The sequence below is a fragment of the Erpetoichthys calabaricus genome, chromosome 5, assembly GCF_900747795.2.
Source record: "Erpetoichthys calabaricus chromosome 5, fErpCal1.3, whole genome shotgun sequence".
Lineage (NCBI taxonomy): Eukaryota > Metazoa > Chordata > Cladistia > Polypteriformes > Polypteridae > Erpetoichthys > Erpetoichthys calabaricus.
Window position 1 is genome coordinate 20,271,954 of NC_041398.2, and position 19,664 is coordinate 20,291,617.

General features: G+C 42.7%; 1 protein-coding gene across 2 annotated transcripts in view; it reads left to right on the top strand.

The window, feature by feature from the left end:
• Window positions 1-19,664, top strand: part of LOC114641676 (zinc finger protein 501-like) — a 202,253-nt gene that overhangs the window by 177,741 nt on the left and 4,848 nt on the right. Inside the window, exons 1-2 of one of the 2 annotated variants that reach the window (XM_028790714.2) lie at window positions 2,845-2,975; window positions 14,755-15,325. The exons of the other annotated variant lie outside the window; for it this stretch is intronic. Of the exons in view, the coding sequence (XP_028646547.1) occupies window positions 14,908-15,325 (418 nt within the window). The 5' untranslated portion in view covers window positions 2,845-2,975; window positions 14,755-14,907. Of the gene's footprint in view, window positions 1-2,844; window positions 2,976-14,754; window positions 15,326-19,664 lie in introns of those variants that run through there. 2 annotated transcript variants of the gene reach the window in all.

Here is a 19,664-nt window from a genome sequence, read left to right on the forward strand (position 1 = left end):
ATACTTTAACAAGCAATGAGTATTACGATTCACAAGGTTAGCAGTAAAGTGCATTTCATAACCTTTATTTTTATTTAACACATTAAAAGAAGGAAGGTGAAGGTAAATGTGAAGTAAATGAATTCTGAAAACAATTCTATCAAAACAGTCAATTAGATTTAACCAAACAAGAATGAGTAACAATAACACAGCAGTTAAAAAGAGTTAAGAAAATAGAGTGCAAAGATGAAATGTCTTTGGATGTTTACAGAAGCCTAATTTTAGGCGCCAGTGTATTTCTAAGTTATATTGACCTAATGGAGTATCCACTAATAATATTTTGACAAAGTCAGTGATAACGATAGACACAAAACAGCAGATGTCTGCTTTATAAATGTTTATTTGCCATAAGATAAGCCGAGGATCATTGTTGAACATCAACTATAAAAAAAAAACCAAAAACATAATGCATGTTGTATAAACCACTGAATTTTAAAGCAAGAAAATGTATGAGGGCACCACCATAACATGCAACAGACAGGCCATTTTACCATAGTATGCCCGTACCATGGGCCTTTGTAACAAGTGCCCAACTCAACTTATAATGTGGTCCAGTCTGTAATATGGAACATGGTAGAGATGCAATGGTTATGTTTCCTTTTACTCCTTTATTTGGTTCTGTCTATACACCTGAAATCACATCTTACTGATGTGGCATTCAAATGTCACACATATAGTAAATGTTACACCAAGTTTCAAGAGAAGAAAAAAAGCAAATATTTCAAAAGAAAATTTTTTTTCTTGTATCCAAAACAGACTTTTAGAGATATGGACTGTCAGGAACTTTCTCAAAATATTGCTCTACCAAGATGTTTAGATCTCTAATTCTACACCATTTATTATGCAGCCTCCAGTACAAAATGAGTTATATTGGTGGAAAAAAGTGTGTCATCAACAAATAACAATCTATTGAAGCATGTAACACCCATCTATCTATCTATCTATCTATCTATCTATCTATCTATCTATCTATCTATCTATCTATCTATCTATCTATCTATCTATCTATCTATCTATCTATCTATCTATCTATCTATCTATCTATATATCTATCTATCTATCTATCTATCTATCTATCTATCTATATATCTATCTATCTATCTATCTATCATATAGTGCCTTTATTATCTATCTATCTATCTATCTATCTATCTATCTATCTATCTATCTATCTATCTATCTATCTATCTATCTATCTATCTATCTATCTATCTATCTATCTATCTATTGTGGTGGATTGCCGGCATTTTACTCCGGCCCTCACTCCCAGGCCGCCAGGAGGAGCTCTCCCGACAGTATGCTCGTGCCCCGAGTTCCAGCAGGGCCTCATGGACTATGTAGTGTTTATACACAGCCCTGCTGGATACCTTGGGGGCCACTGGGAGTCGCTGTAGGGGGGCTCATGGGCTCTTATGTGCCCTATAACCCGGGAGTATGTCACGGTCACGTGACAGGAAGGAACAACGTGCTCCCGGGGTGAAGAAAAGAACTGTTTACCCTGACCCGGAAGGAATACGGACTTGTGGGTAATGGAACAGAGGCACCTCCGGGTCAGGGTGTATAAAGGACTCATGGGAAAGCCCAGACACTGAGCTGAGCTGAGAGGTAGGGTGGCAAAGTGTCTGGGCGAGGAGAAGTATTGAGTATTTGTGGTGATTTATTGTAATTATATGAGTGTGGAGTGGAGGGTGCTTTGTGCACGGTACAAGAAAATAAAGAAGTCTTGGACTTTTATCCAGTGTCTGGAGTGGTACCTGAGGGTGTTAGAGGTGGCTCCACGCCTCAACTGCTACACTATCTATCTATCTATCTATCTATCTATCTATCTATCTATCTATCTATCTATCTATCTATCTATCTATCTATCTATCTATCTATATCACATAGTGCCTTTCAGATCGATCTATTTATCTATCTTGAGTCCTTGACTGTCACCTGGCCAAAAGACCAAAGCAGTGCATATGCATAGGCAGGACATGTCCTATCTCAGCCAGGAACTAGACATGCCACACCAGCTTGGACAGACTGGCATCCGTGTGGATTTCAACAACAGAGTCATGAATGGACTTGGGAAGGTAGCATACCAAGGTTGCATACACATCCAGTGCACTGGGTGGCAGCATTCCTGAGCAGGTGTACGCAGGGCATTCAGGGAGTTGTAGTCCCGTAGGTTAGCCCAGTGGGGTTCCATGGCTGCTACCAGGGGTAGAGGGTGCTGCAGGAAATGACTGTCCTTCCTTTGTGAGGCTTCCTCTTGAGCTGGACGTTGTTCCTAGGTGCAGTGTGGCAGCACCAGAAATACTTCAACCTTATCACTACAAATGAGCTGCATGTATTGTAGCAGGATTGTTGTTTTATGTGCCATGCAGGTAAGCAATCGAATGCAAGATCACTGATTGTTTTTCCAATACCCCCTAAAATGTATATGTGGTTGGCGAAAACTGTTATATGTCATTGCTAACTTGCTATTTCAATAACAGACCTACATATCGTTTCTCCGTTGATTTTTTTCTAGAAATAAAAATCAAAACACTAATGCATTTGTTTCCTTAAATGAATAAATAAATACATTTACATTGAGTGTCCAAAGCAATAAAATTAATTTCTTCCTAACAGACCACGAATACCGCTAACATTAGGTGAATATTCAGAAAAATAGAACAGGTCTTTGATTATTATGATCACATATACAGTAAACCAATACGATGTATGACTATTCTTCCCTCCGTGCAGTAGGTGGCAGTGTTCACCTGATGATCTGCAAACGAACCCCTTCTTTCCTTCGAGTTGCTTGTTCGTTTGCGACTCGCTTTGTTTGATTTCCCCCCGCAGACGACCCGGACTGTCTATTTGCACTTTCAGGGAAGAAAGAGAGAACGAAAAATAGAAAAACAGAGAGAGGGAGACGACGACCAGGAGGAGAAGGCGGTATGTCGGTAAGCAACGAGAGCAGCGAGCGAGTCGGGCATATCGGGTGACAGACGAGAGGAAAGAAAAAGTGGAGCAGGACGTGGCTGGAATTCCGGGAAAAGTAGAAGCAAGGAGAGCGTGTGGGCGGTGAATCAGTAGCGAGGAAGGAAAGACAATGAGATGTGACTGCGTCATTGAGAGTGAGAAGACAGAATAAAGCCGCCGCGATCTGCCGATGTGCCTCAGTGTTTAAGGTGACGGCACTCCGCCTGCCTGCCTGCCAGCCACTCGCTGCTGCTCTCCCGCCTGTGTCCACGCACGCTGCCGTGCAATCCGTTCGCTCGTCCCGTCGAGTCATTGTAGCGCCGCCTGAATTTAGTGTGCGAAGGAATTCGCGAAAATACCGTTTTAGTTGGTGTTATATATCAGTACTAGTCATTTAGCCCGTTATAATAACAGGCTCTAGAACAGTAATGCGTAAACATTAGTAGGGACAGTCTATATTAAATGGCAAGGGACTTTGACCTCATTCTTTTTGTTGGTCGTATTTTTCTTTCTTTCAGCCTTTCTTTTGTTGATGTTTACTTGCTGAGCTGACCGTTCTTTGTGGGCTGCCGCCGTGTATTGTGTGTCTTTAATTTTCTCTGACAGTAATACTGTCTTGTACGTCCGTAATATACCTTTAATTTTCTCTGGCGGTAATACAGGCGTGCGCGTCGGTAATATGCCTTTAATTTTCTCTGACAGTAATACTGGCTTGTATGTGGCTGTGATATGCGTCACTGTATTGTGTACCTTTAATTTCCTCTCGCAGTAATACTGGTTTGTATTTTCGTAAAACGCCCCCAACTTTCTCTGACAGTAATATCGCGCATCGCACCGCGCATGCGCACTTCACCAGAAGACACACACACGGACACCTGGACGCACACAGGGATTTTATTAAAGAGGATAAGTGTGCATTTCAGTTCAGCTATTGATTTCTGATTGTGGGTTGACCTCTAGTGATATGATTGGTAATGCCTTGCACATTTTGTTAGTTGTTGTTCAATAAAGACAAGAAAGGAAAGGCACACACTGTCTGCTCGTCCGTTCTTATCAAAGGAAAAAAAGGCTACGAAAGTGTACTGCATTACAAATACATGACAGCTGGCATGGAGTACCCGCAGGAAATCCCGTGTAGACATGCAGTGGATTTGGGGGCAAGGCTGGATTAAGACTCTGTGGTGCTTCCATTGCCCCCATAAACACACGCTGCCACAAACGCATTTACTATACACTTAAACTATGTGACTCTACGGGATTAAAAGCAAAAACGAGCCTTCAAAGTGTAACCGGTCTCCACCGCACGCACCGTACTGTTGCATCCCGGCCTTTGGATTCGGTTAACCTCGACGAGCTTCTGCGTTGTGATATGTATACAATGTGCCGTACAAACCGCCACGAAGGAGTAATGCAAACACCCTTTAGTTCTTGATGATTTCTCTTTTTTTTATTAATAGTCAGAAATATTAAAACAGAGAACATAAAAAGTGACAATTCAAGCTCTGTGATTCCTCCTCCTCTCACAGTAACACAACAAATACTGCGATCAATCAAAATTGCAACGATATGCGTAAACATCAAATTAAAAAAAATAACATACCTGAAATATTAAAACAAAGAAAGTGAAAAGTGACTATTCAAGCTTCGGGATTCCTCCCATTAACAAAAGAAAACCATGTGTGAAGGCTGTTGAACGCTCACGTTAACACATATCTAAAATTAATAGAAAAACATTCAAAACATTTTAAAACAACAAAGATCATATTACAATTACTGTCACATACAAAAAAATTAACTCAAGCAATTTAAAATATTTCATTTTACCATACAGAGGATAACCGCATGCTTACCTCCTCTCACAGTAACACAGCGAACACGGGGAGAGGCGCACACTGATGACGTAACACAGGACCACAACAAGAAAACATACAACACAATGACTGTCATCAGAATTTGGTGAAGCTCCAAACAACTAAACTTTTTATTTTATACACCTGTTACAAAAGCGCAGACACCTGGCACCATCACAAGCACAGCACTAGCAGTGTTCTTAAATTCCATAGGAGTGTTACAATCGGGGTTATCAATCATGATTGGTAAAGATTTATGAATCACAATCTTCCTGTTCTTTCCAACAAACACAAAATGTGTTTTATAAATCCTTTGACTTGATGAGACTTTTTGGAAGAGAGATTTTTTTCCAAGTCCCACGAGATAAAACTTTTGCCTTGAGATTTTTTCAAGCTACGACAAGCCACAATTTGGTCAGGTGTATATTTATGATCACGGAGAAGTGATGCCACATAGAATCGATAGTTAAAACGATCAGACATATTAGAAATTCTGCAATAATGGATACAAATCCATATGTCCAAAATTATCGCATTTTACACGAGATTTATCTGCAAAACACAAAGAAATTTTCTTGGATTTTTATATGAATCCGAAAGATCACACTCGCATATATCATAAACCAACGTGATGAATTGTCAGCGATAATAGTTTTGAAAGACGGAAATATTAAAGACAGTTGATATTCGTGTTTATTCAAAAGCACAGCACGATTTGTCGTTTCTGTCTAATAAATCGCCTCATTCCGATCCTTTACTCTTTCCTTTGCTTTTCCCTGATGGCGAAACAGGATGGTCATACAATATGAAACACACAAATTCAAATAAACGAATAACACCCACACAATATTTCGGGTCAAAATTAGTGATACGTCCCAATGTATTTAACCCACTTCTGTCATCTCAATGTCTATCGCAACATTACATTATTAATGCGTATCTGAAAGTCTAAGTTTTTTTTTTATTTTATTTATTAATTTTATTGTAATCATTCCATACAAATAGATCAATTTATAACAAAAAAGAAAAAAAAAATTGAAGATTTTAGACTTAGACTAAAAGTCTAAGTTAATTGTCTCTTCTTTATTAAATCAAATCAAGCAAAACTTAGAACAGAACATATGCAAGGTCTCATTGATCACGTTCAAAATTCAAATATCAATAGTTCAGACAAATTCAAAATACTGTAGGTACAGCGTAATATTACCATCATCATGTCAAGGTAGTCCAAGAGCATTGCAACAGTTATCTCATGATGCAATAGGAATATCACAAACTATCGGTTGGCCAGATTTATTTATTACAATTACGTGCGATCCACAATGGCCAGAAATCTGGGAGATTCTTGAGAACAGTGCCACCAGCTTCCTCGGCTCTGGATATTCCCACTTTCATAAATAGATTGTTTTATCAAAAAGTCTTATTTTTATTGAAAGAACTCGAAACGGTGTTTGGTCAAATCAGAGCATATACATTTACACGGTCAAATTTTAAAAACGGGGTCTGCCTCACATGCATTTATTGGTTACTTTGCAAAATAAATTATTAACTGCTGATGATGTCGATCGCTTTGTCTGTGCTGAAATTGCAAACAGAGGAACCTATCTTGAATTATGCTACAAAGTCATTAAACGCATGTCTCAAGGACCTCATTTAAAAGATTCAGTATGTTGGGATTTAAAAGAGAAAAAGTGTTAAAAGAAAAGTCGGTTTATTTATTATTTTCGCCCTTATTTGGGCTCATCAGGTGTACACACCCTACTGCATCATTCTATGATGTGCTTCTCGCGACTGACATACTGTGGCGGATGTTTGCCGACTTGCAGACCAACCACATGCGTTGCCTGGTAGATAATCACCCATACAATCAGATTGTGTTTCAGACTACGAATGCTATATATATATATATATATATATATATATATATATATATAGTGGTGTGAAAAACTATTTGCCCCCTTCCTGATTTCTTATTCTTTTGCATGTTTGTCACACAAAATGTTTCTGATCATCAAACACATTTAACCATTAGTCAAATATAACACAAGTAAACACAAAATGCAGTTTGTAAATGGTGGTTTTTATTATTTAGGGAGAAAAAAAAATCCAAACCTACATGGCCCTGTGTGAAAAAGTAATTGCCCCCTGAACCTAATAACTGGTTGGGCCACCCTTAGCAGCAATAACTGCAATCAAGCGTTTGCGATAACTTGTAATGAGTCTTTTACAGCACTCTGGAGGAAGTTTGGCCAACTCATCTTTGCAAAATTGTTGTAATTCAGCTTTATTTGAGGGTTTTCTAGCATGAACCACCTTTTTAAGGTCATGCCATAGCATCTCAATTGGATTCAGGTCAGGACTTTGACTAGGCCACTCCAAAGTCTTCATTTTGTTTTTCTTCAGCCATTCAGAGGTGGATTTGCTGGTGTGTTTTGGGTCATTGTCCTGTTGCAGCACCCAAGATCGCTTCAGCTTGAGTTGACGAACAGATGGCCGGACATTCTCCTTCAAGATTTTTTGGTAGACAGTAGAATTCATGGTTCCATCTATCACAGCAAGCCTTCCAGGTCCTGAAGCAGCAAAACAACCCCAGACCATCACACTACCACCACCATATTTTACTGTTGGTATGATGTTCTTTTTCTGAAATGCTGTGTTCCTTTTACGCCAGATGTAACGGGACATTTGCCTTCCAAAAAGTTCAACTTTTGACTCATCAGTCCACAAGGTATTTTCCCAAAAGTCTTGGCAATCATTGAGATGTTTCTTAGCAAAATTGAGACGAGCCCTAATGTTCTTTTTGCTTAACAGTCTGTTTGCGTCTTGGAAATCTGCCATGCAGGCCGTTTTTGCCCAGTCTCTTTCTTATGGTGGAGTCGTGAACACTGACCTTAATTGAGGCAAGTGAGGCCTGCAGTTCTTTACACGTTGTCCTGGGGTCTTTTGTGACCTCTCGGATGAGTCGTCTCTGCGCTCTTGGGGTAATTTTGGTAGGCCGGCCACTCCTGGGAAGGTTCACCACTGTTCCATGTTTTTGCCATTTGTGGATAATGGCTCTCACTGTGGTTCGCTGGAGTCCCAAAGCTTTAGAAATGGCTTTATAACCTTTACCAGACTGATAGATCTCAATTACTTCTGTTCTCATTTGTTCCTGAATTTCTTTGGATCTTGGCATGATGTCTAGCTTTTGAGGTGCTTTTGGTCTACTTCTCTGTGTCAGGCAGCTCTATTTAAGTGATTTCTTGATTGAAACAGGTGTGGCAGTAATCAGGCCTGGGGGTGGCTACGGAAATTGAACTCAGGTGTGATACACCACAGTTAGGTTATTTTTTAACAAGGGGGCAATTACTTTTTCACACAGGGCCATGTAGGTTTGGATTTTTTTTCTCCCTAAATAATAAAAACCATCATTTAAAAACTGCATTTTGTGTTTACTTGTGTTATATTTGACTAATGGTTAAATGTATTTGATGATCAGAAACATTTTGTGTGACAAACATGCAAAAGAATAAGAAATCAGGAAGGGGGCAAATAGTTTTTCACACCACTGTATATACACGCACACATATACACAGGGTGGCCAAAAATTAGGTTTACAGTTGTTCGTATGTAAAAAGACATGTACACTTTAACAATAATAATAAGACAAATAACAATACAAAAAAATAATACAATCGTTAATAAATAAATATAAAAGCTCTGTTTTGCATAGTCACAACTGTGTGTGTATGTCTCTCTATTATAATAAAAAAATCTTAGGACAAGACGTGACTTTTTGAAGAGACTTCTTGGAAGGAAGTCCTGTGAGATGGAGACTTTTAACATGAGATTCTTTCAAGTCACGCCCTACTTACAACTATTTACAACTATTTTCAAACAAGACCATGGTCATCAGGTGCATTATTCCGGCATTTAACCTGGACAGACACCAATCCATAAAGGGCTTATGTATGAACACACACACACACTTATGAAGATCCAGTTTAGAATCGCCTATTCATCTAAATATGGCAGCAAGAAACGATGAAGTCAAACGAATTAACTCAAAAATTGTTGATCAGTTACACGGCAAATTGGTTAAATGCGTATCAATAGTCTACGCTGAAACAGTTGGTGGTGATGGTGCTGAAGATGAAAATATCAACATATAATATCACGAGGAATATTTACAACCATTAACAACCATTACCAACATAGGAGAGACATCCACACCCACAATTACAGCAGTGCAAGTGAGCAGAGAGCTGAGGAAGCTTCGTGCCAGCAAAGCAGCAGGTCCAGATGGAGTATCGCCACGACTGCTGAAGGTCTGTGCATCAGAGCTGGGGGGTCCTCTACAGCGCATCTTCAACCTGAGCCTGAAACAGGGGAAAGTCCCGAGGCTTTGGAAAACATCTTGTATCACCCCAGTCCCAAAGGTATCACGTCCTGGTGAGCTGAATGACTTCCGGCCTGTCGCTCTAACATCACATGTGATGAAGACCATGGAGCGGCTGCTGCTTCACCACCTGAGGCCACAGGTCCAACACGCCCTCGACCCTCTGCAGTTCGCATACCAGGAGAAGGTGGGAGCGGAAGATGCCATCATCTATATGCTACATCAATCCCTCTCTCACTTGGACAGAGGCAGTGGCGCTGTAAGAATTATGTTTCTAGACTTCTCTAGCGCCTTCAACACCATCCAACCTCTGCTCCTTAGGGACAAGCTGACAGAGATGGGAGTAGATTCATACCTGGTGGGATGGATCGTGGACTATCTTACAAACAGACCTCAGTATGTGCGTCTCGGGAATTGCAGATATGACATTGTGGTCAGCAACACAGGAGCGCCGCAGGGGACTGTACTTTCTCCGGTCCTGTTCAGCCTATATACATCAGACTTCCAACACAACTTGGAGTCCTGCCACATGCAAAAGTTTGCTGACGACACCGCTATCGTGGGCTGCATCAGGAGTGGGCAGGAGGAGGAGTATAGGGACCTAATCAAGGACTTTGTTAAATGGTGTGACTTAAACCACCTACACCTGAACACCAGCAAAACCAAGGAACTGGTGGTGGATTTTAGGAGGCCCAGACCCCTCATAGTCCCCGTGATCATCAGAGGTGACTGTGTGCAGAGGGTACAGACCTATAAATACCTAGGAGTGCAGCTGGATGATAAATTGGACTGGACTGCCAATACTGATGCTCTGTGCAAGAAAGGACAGAGCCGCCTGTACTTCCTTAGAAGACTGGCATCCTTCAACATCTGCAATAAGATGCTGCAGATGTTCTATCAGATGGTTGTGGCGAGTGCCCTCTTCTACGCAGTGGTGTGCTGGGGAGGCAGCATTAAGAAGAAGAATGCCTCACACCTGGACAAACTGGTGAGGAAGGCAGGCTCTATTGTTGGCATAGAGCTGGATGGTTTGACATCCGTGGCAGAGCAACGGGCACTCAGCAGGCTCCTATCAATTATGTAGAATCCACTACATCCATTAAACAGTGTCATCTCCAGACAGAGGAGCAGTTTCAGCGACAGACTGCTGTCACTGTCCTGCTCCACTGACAGACTGAGAAGATCATTCCTCCCCCAAACTATGCAACTCTTCAATTCCACCAGAGGGGGTAAACATTGAACATTATTCAAGTTATTGTCTGTTTTTTTACCTGCATTTTTTATTACTCTTTAATTTAATATTTTTTGCTGCTGGAGTAGGTGAATTTCCCCCTGGGATTAATAAAGTATCTATCTATCTATCTATCTATCTATCTATCTATCTATCTATCTATCTATCTATCTATCTATCTATCTATCTATAGTCAAACTAAAAGTATGTGAACCCCTAGGAATTCTGTCTATGTCTAATTTCCATATAAAACATGGTCGTATCTTCATGTCAGTCACAATAATGAGCAAACACAGTCTCCTATAACTAAAGATACACAGATTTTCAGAGAATTTTTGACCATCTTGAATAAATCATTCAAACTGTGAAACTGAAGGTTGGAAACAGTAAGTGAACCCTAAGCTAATGACTTTTTAAAAAGCTCATTGCAGTCCGACTTTAGCACACGTGGAGTCCTTATAATGAGACGAGTTCAGAGGTGTGGTGGCCTAGAATGACTTTGATTGATCACAAACACTATAAAGTTGGAGTTTGAGTTTTTGACAAGAAGAATATCCAGATGGGAATCACGCCTCACACTAAAGAGCTGTCTGAAGAGCTGCAATGGAGAATTGTTCATCTACAGAAGGCTGGAAAGGGTTACAAAGTCATCTCAAAGATTTGAGATCTTCATCCATCTGCTGTTAGGCAAGTGGTCTATAAATGGAGACAATTTGCTATTGTGGCTGCTCTGCCTAGAAGTGGGTGCCCTGCCAAGATGACCCCAAGAGCACAACGCAAAGTCAGCAATGAGGTAAAGAAGAACCCTAGAGTGACATCAAAGGACTTGAAGAAGTCATTAGAACTGGCTAACATCTCTTTTCATGAGTCAACTATATGCAAAACATGGAACAAGAAAGGAGTCCATGGCAGGACACCAAGAAGGAAGCCACTGCTGTCAAAAAAGAACATTGCTGAATGCCTGAAGTTTGCTGAAAGAGCACTTGGACACTCCACAATGGTACTGGGAAAATGTTTTGAGGAGTGACAAAACCAAAATTGAACTATTTGGGATGAACAAGCAGAACTTCATTTGGTGTAAAAAGTGCACCTCATATCAACATCAGAACATCACAATACAGTATGGTGGAGGGAACATCAGGATTTGGGCCTGCTTTGCTGCATCAGGGCCTGGATAGCTTGCCATCATTGAGGGGAAAATGAATTCCCAAGTTTATAAACAAATTCTGCAGGATAATGTGAGGGTGTCTGTCCATCAACTTCAGCTCAGAAGAGGCTGGGTGATGCAACAGGACAAGGACCCCAAACATCGCAGCAAATCCACAGCACAATGGCTTCAGAAGAACAAACTCGGCCTTTTGGAGTGGCCCAGTCAGAGCCCAGATCTTAATCCTATTGAATGACTTGAACAGAGAGAGCCACACACAGAAGACAACCAAAGAATAGGGAAGAGTTCAGGCAGTTCTGCAGCGAAGAATGGGCTCCAATTCCCCCCTTCGCACAACGTGCAGGTCTGATCTGCAGCTACAGGAAGCGCCTGGTTGAGGTCATTGCTGCCAAAGGAGGGTCGACCAGTTATTAAATCCCAAGGTTCACTTACTTTATACTCTACCACTGTGAACGTTGAATGTGTTTGTAAAATAAAGACATGAGGAGTAGAATTTGTTGTGTGTCATTGGCTTAAGCTCATTGTGTATATCAGGACCTGTGACTTAGTTGAAGATCACATCGCTTTGTATGACCAGTAAACCAGAAAACGCCAAAGGGTTCACATACTTTTTTACTTTGACTGTATATACCCCGACTCCGCCTCTCACTTCCATGCCGGACAGAGAGAAACACACATACACACTCCCATGTGTAGACGTTTATATATACGATATTTATTTTTATACATATATATATATATATATATATATATATATATATATATATATATATATATTGTGACAGATAGGGGTTTTGTCCACCTCTTGAACCCTCAGGTACCACTCTGAACACCAGGTAAAAGTATAAATATTCTTTATTTTATAAGAATATTGTGCACAAAGCACTCTCCACACCCCATTCATATAACCAATAAACTATTCTCCAATAACCAATCCTCCTTGCCCAGACACTTTGCCACCCTACCTCCCAGCTCAGCCCAGTGTTCTGGGTTTCCCACAATCCTTTTATATCCCCTGACCCGGAAATGGTTCCTGGCAAAACCCACAAGTCCGTTTTCCTTCCAGGTCAGGGCAAACAGTCCTTTTCTTCAACCCGGGAGCATATCGTTTCTTCCTGTCACGTGACCGTGACGTACTCCCGGGTTATAGAGCACATGCGAGCCTACGAGCCCCCCTACAGCGACGCCTGGTGGCCCCCAAGGTATCCAGCAGGGCTGTGTATAAAAACTACATAGTCCATGAGGCCCTGCTGGAACTCAGGGCACACGCTGCTGGGAGAGCTCCTCCTGGCGGCCTGGGGGGTGAGGGCCAGAGAAAGAAGCCGGCAATCCACCACAATATATATATATATATATATATATATATATATATATATATATATATATATATATATATCTATATATATATACAAGGTTCGATCCCCAAGAGGGGGTGCAGTGAGTGTGTACGCCTGATGAGCCCAGAATTAGGGCGAAACATGTGTTGCATACTCTTTGCATTATTTGACAGTAAACTATGCAACATATATATATATATATATATATATATATATATATATATTGTCACAGGTGGCTTGGGGGGGCGTACCGGCCGGGATGCCGCAGAGGACCAGAGGAGGGCTTGCGCCTCCTCCAGACCACGTGGGGGCGACCGCACTGGTGGCTATGGGGACCAGGGGGTGCCCCATTGCCTTTGGAGCCCTGGACCTCAGCACTTCTGCCACACCAGGAGGTGCTGGGGGGAAGAGGATCGGGGACACCCAGAGTGCTTCTGGTTGCACAGCCGGCACTTCCGCCACACTGGGGAGTGCCGGCGGAAGATTGTCGAGAGGCACCTGCAACCCATCCTGGCGATTATGAAAGGGGCCGCCACCCTCCATTCGAGGGCTGGAGTCAGGAGAGAAGACAGACAAGGTCTTGGAGGAGGCAAGGAGGCGGTCTGAAGGAAGAAGAGGCATTGTTTGAGGACCTGGACGTTTGGGGACTTTGGGGTTTGTGGTGCACTTGTAAATATGGAAAATAAACGTGTGTTGGGTGATTTGAACGTGTCTGCCTGTCTGTGTCTGGGTCATCTTCCACTATACATATATATATATATAATTTTTTTTTTTAATTTATATGTGTGAGTGTGAGTAGGATCAACCTGTTGAAATGGATTTTAAGTGAGTGTATAAGAAAATCTGTGACCACAAGTGACCAGGGCAATATGAGAAACGGGCCTTGTGAAGATGTGAGATGATGAAAGTATAAGTGGGATAACCCTGAGGAAAAGTTAAATGGATTTTATGTAAATACTCCATAGTTTTGTGGGAATGTCACTTGCAGCCGGTGTGCATCCAATCCAGGTGTCTGTGGAGCAAACACTGGACTGCCATTGATCCACAAAAGTCATTTAGGGGCTGTGCCCTGTGGGCATTGAACTCGTCTCCACGCTAGATGGAGATGTTGAGTTAGGACTTGGGAGGTAAGCTGAAGTGTGAAGGTTAACAGGCAGGAATAAGAGAGATACAGAGAAATGAAGAGGAGCGTGAAGAGGAGTGCTTTTGAGTATTGAGCAGTGAGCTGGTGGTCATCTCTCCTAATAGATGGGGATCATTTTGGCGGGCCCACTGAGGCTGTTGGTTGGTTTGCTAATATTTGTAATGGCACTGAAAAGTAACTCAATACGTCTTTCTGCTGAACGTGTATTTCGATTGGTTTCTCTCTAATTGAGGTTTGGACTATCAATACATCACAGGCCAAGTTTCTTCAAAATGGTAGCAGATAGGTTTAGGTCGAATTCAGCTTTGGATCTTTCACTGTTGTATTTGGGAAGCTTTAATATATAGATTGCCAATATAAAACAATTCAGTTCAAATTTACCAAAAAAAAATGTAAATACTGCAAGACCCCCATACCATCCCCCTTTCCCCTGTTCTTGACTTTGTCCTGGTCAGCAAGACTTTGTTTGCGTAGCAAGTAAGCTTTCACTCCAAATCTGCAGAGATGTTCTCAGGGTAACAAGGGGTCCCAGAATTTCAAATCTCTTTTAAAAACTTTTTAGTGTTTTAAGAGTTTAATGAACTCTGAAATGTGCTCAAGTTATTTTTTGATAACTTTGTATGACGTCTTTCTATCATTTTTATTTTGACAGATAAAAAAGAGCCTCCTTCCCAGTTCCCATGGCCTTGCAGCAAGTTATTTAATAGCCTCCAGGACTGGGCTGTCTGTGTGAAAGTGGGAATCTTAGAAGAGAAGAGCAGACACTTGGGCGCGGGGCAGAGAGAGAAGAGTGTTACACGGAACAATGGCCTCAACCAGCGATGACAGCGTGGACGAAAAAGTGGCACACATTAAACAAGAGGACTTTGAGTGGGGTGCCCCCGGGAAGTTGTGCGTGAAGTCGGAAGATTGTGAAAGAAGAATTTCAATTTTTAAAGAGGAGGAGGAGGAGGCGTCTGAGGGGGAACTCGTTCGGGTTAAAGTGGAGGATTTGGAAGGTTTGTCAGTTTGCCTTGAACTGCCAAAACAGGAACCTCTAAATGTTTTCAAGCAAGATATTGGTGACGAGTCTTATTCTAGTGTTCAGCCCTCATTCACTAATATGGGACAACTGGCTACCCAGCAGAATTTTGTGGAACTGAAATCTGAGTTTGAGGAAAAAGTCAATGATGGAAATGAGGGAGAAGAAGAGGAGCAGCAGTCAACCAGGAGTGTGGGAACAAGTAAGTACTGTGATTAAACGAGTGGCTGTGCTAACCACTTTACCACTGTGCCTTTCTGATGTGAGGGGAGATACTTATACACTTGTAGTTTAATTTATAACAGGCTTCTGATGCGTTAAAATTGTACAAAATAAATCTCAACACAGGAAGGAAATCCCAAATTCATGTTTCAGATTGATCAGTCCTCAGTTACTCTGTCACAGTGGAGGGGAATATCAAAAGAATAAGGGTGCACTCACAACTAGGCTCATCTGTTCCATACTGTGTCCAAGCACGATTGCCCCCCACCCCTTCTTCCTCTCTCTGCTGGCCTGCACTAACACTGCACTTCACGTTCTGGGCACGGGCACACTTTCGTCATCACCATACGACTTCGTGTAAAGCCAAAACAAGATCTAAACGCAGAGTCACAGCATGCACGTCGAAGTGATTTTTCTTATTTTGTGGTTGTTTCAGAGTCGTGTAGGGCAGGATCACGCTATGCCCCTCGTACAGCTTTTCTTGCCAACCAAAATTCACGTTCATGTGTAAGGTGGGAGCCTGTTTTTAACTCAAATGGTATTGAAGTGAGAATTGCACCATCTGACTTGTCGCATCATTGATGTCGTGTCTGTTTTTCGTACTTGGGCATGTTTAGCGATAACGCTGTTCCCGAATGCTACTCAACTGTGCTCGGGACCACCTCTTCCAAGCAAGGCCAGGGCACGGCACAGTTGGCCCGGCATGGAGCGATCACACTAGTCAAATGGACTTGACTTGTGTACGTGCGGACAAATGTGCTCGGGTACAGAACGAATTGCCACTGTGAGTACACTCTCAGACCAAGCTCTGGGGCCCCCGAGTCCATCGTCGATGATGAAAAGTTGGCAGTAGTGTCCTGTTAAAGATGAGGAGGATAGAAAGAAGAGGAAAAACTAGAATTAGTAAGAGCAGTGAAGATAACAAAAGAGCGATGGGGCAACAGTGACCACTAGACAATGGAGGGGCTTGAACTTGAGTTTGGCTACATCCACATGAGCTCCACTTGTTAGATCCCTTTTCTTCATCTGGGGTCACTGGCAGATTAAGGTAGACATCAACCTGAGAATGGATGCCAGTCCACCGTGGGGCACACTTGGTATACCACATCCACAACGATGACAAACACAGCAGACACATTTGTGGGATATAAGAGGAAGATGATAAAAATGGCCAGACAGGAGGTAAGCAAGCAAAGTCCATTTACAGAGTGGACAGACCAGGGGTCATTCCATGAAGCATGCTTAGTGGGTACGCTTCTCCTAAATTGTCGCGCTGGGTACAAAGATATAAGCATTTAGTTTGTGACGTCAGCTGGAAGTATTGTATTGCTTGATAGCAGGGGACAGAAAAGAGCCCCAACCTTCCATCCCTACCGAGGTGATAAAAAGCAGCACCGTAGTGGAATGAGTCTGTCGCTAAAAGAGCGCCTCCTAGAGGAGATGAAGGGGATTTTCCATGATGGCATCCAATTTTGCCGCAATTTACTTTTTCACAATAGCTGGTTGAACATTTCCAGCAGCTTGCTGCACACACCAAAACACCTGAGAGTCTCCTTAGGAAGTCCAGTCTTCTCTGGCTCTTCTTGTGCAGCGCCACTGTGTGGTCAGATTAGTCCAGTATTCTGTTCACGTGGACCTCCAGGTACTTGTAGATCCGCACCACTTCCACATCCACCCCCTGAATGGTGACAGTTCTCGGAGGCTTCTTGGCACACCTAAAGTCCACCGCTGGCTCTTCTGTCTTGTTGATGTTGAGTTGCAAGTTATTGTCCCTGCGCCACAAGACAAAGTCCTCTACAATGTTTCTTGACTCCGACTCTTCTCCATTATTAATGCTGCCTATGATAGAACATTTCTGTAGATGGTAAGCACTGGTATTGTGGTGGAAGTCCATTGTGTGGAGGGTGAACAGGAAGGGAGAGAGCAAACTGTTGTCTGTTTGTTGTTCATGTGAATCCCCAGGTACTTGTAGATCTGCTCCACTTCCATGTCCTTCTCCTGAAAGGTGACTGGTCTCAGAGGCTCCTTGGCATGTCAGAAGTCCAGCAGCAGCCCATTTGTTTTGCTAATGTTGAGCTACTGGTTGTTCCTCCTACACCTCAAGACAAAGTCCTCCACAAGCCTCCTGTACTCCGACTCATCTCCATTTATTAATGCAGCCTGTGATGGAGGAATCATCTGAACATTTCCAGTAGATGGGAAATGCTGCTATTGTGTTGGATGTCTGTCATGTAGATGGTGAACAGGAACAGAGACAGGACAATTCTCTGAGGTACTCCAGTGTTTCACACCACCATTTCTGACACACACACACACAGTCCCTCAGCCTCATAAACTGAAAATCTTTTGGACAGGTGGTCCATGATCCTGTAGATTGTGGGATCGCCAAGATTCAAACCCTTGAGGGTGAACATGGAGACAGGGCAGTTCTCTGTGGTGCTCCAGTATTATACACCACAATTTCTGACACACACAGTCCCTCAGCCTCACAAACTGCTGCCTGTTGGTCAGGTAGTCCATTATCCAGGAGACTGTGAGGGCACCGAGATTCAGACCCTTGAGGGTGAACATGGAGACAGGGACATTCTCTGTGGTATTCCAGTATTACACACCACCATTTCTGACACACATAGTCCCTCAGCCTCACAAACTGCTGCCTATTGGTCAGGTAGTCCATTATCCAGGAGAATGTGAGGGCACCAAGATTCAAACCCTTGAAGGTGAACATGGAGACAGGGGCTGGAGATGTGCATGATGTCATTGTAGGGAATGGTTGTGCAGGATGCAGATGGCAGTTGGGATTCCAGAACCTACTCAGTTTGCTCACAGAGGCTGGTAGTGTTGGGTGAGGGCTGAACTGACAAGAATGAGTCAAACCTGTTGAAGATGTGCTTCAGCTCATTAGCTGCCTTCTTCCCTTCTTCTGCATGTGTAACAGCCTTCTTGCTGCCAGTGATAGTCTTCATCCCATTGCACGCTTCCTTCATGTTGTTTTGTTGTAACTTGTGTTCATGTTTGTCTATGTAGTGGGATTTCCCCTCATGGGAAACTCCCCTCTTCAGATCTGACTGCACCCACTTGGTTTCACCCCTATCTCCAGACCTGACGGCTCTCATCTTCATATTCAGTAGGGCTTTCAGGTCTTTTGGGATCCATGGCTTATTGTTGGAGAAAACAGATTGCTGTCTTTATGTGACCTGCGTTATCCACACAAAACTATAGTCTGTGACACAGTGGCCGAGTCCCTCAGTGTCTTCACCGTGTGACTCACAATGCATATCCCAGTCAGTGTTCTCAAACACAGTCTTTAGAGCACGGGCGTCAAACTCCAGTCCTGGTGGGCCGCAGTGGCTGCAGGTTTTCATTCTAACCATCTTCTTCATTAGTGACCAGTTTTTGCTAATTCACTCCTTTTGCCTTAGTTTTAATTAACTTGACTCAAGCCCCTTTGTTGTTTCTTTTTCCTTAATTATCCGCCATGTTTGCCCTGAGGGTGTTGATGGAGAAGTTTAGAGAAGGCCAGAAGGAGTTGCATTGCGTCTTTGTGGACCTGGAGAAAGCAAATAACAGGGTGACTAGAGAGGAGTTGTGATACTGTAATGAGGAAGTCGGGGGTGGCAGAGAAGTACATAAGAGTTGTACAGGATATGTATGAGGGAAGTGTGACCGTGGTGAGGTCTGCGGTGGGAGTGACGGAGGTGGGATTACATTAGGGATCAGCTCTGAGCCCTTTCTTGTTTGCAATGGTGATGGACAGGTTGACAGACGAGATTAGACAGGAGTCCCCATGGACTGTGATGTTTGCTGATGACATTGTGATCTGTAGTGAGAGTAGGGAGCAGGTTGAGGAGACCCTGGAGAGGTGGACATATGAGAGGAGAGGAATGAAGGTCAGTAGGACCACCAGGACAGAATACATGTGTGTATATGAGAGGGAGGTCAGTGGAATGGTGAGGATGAAGAGAGTAGAGTTGGTGAAGGTGGATGAGTTTAAATACTTGGGATCAACAGTACAGAGTAACGGGGATTGTGGAAGAGAAGTGAAGAAGAAAGTAAAGGCAGGGTGGAGTGGGTAGAGAAGAGTGTCAGGAGTGATTGGTGACAGACGGGTATCAGCAAGAGTGAAAGGGAAGGTCTACAGGATGGTAGTGAGACCAGCTATGTTATATGGGCTGGAGACGGTGGCACTGACCAGAAAGCAGGAGACAGAGCTGGAGGTGGCAGAGTTAAAGATGTTAAGATTTGCATTGGGTGTGATGAGGATGGACAGGATTAGAAATGAGGACATTAGAGGGTCAGCTCAGGTTGGGAGACAAAGT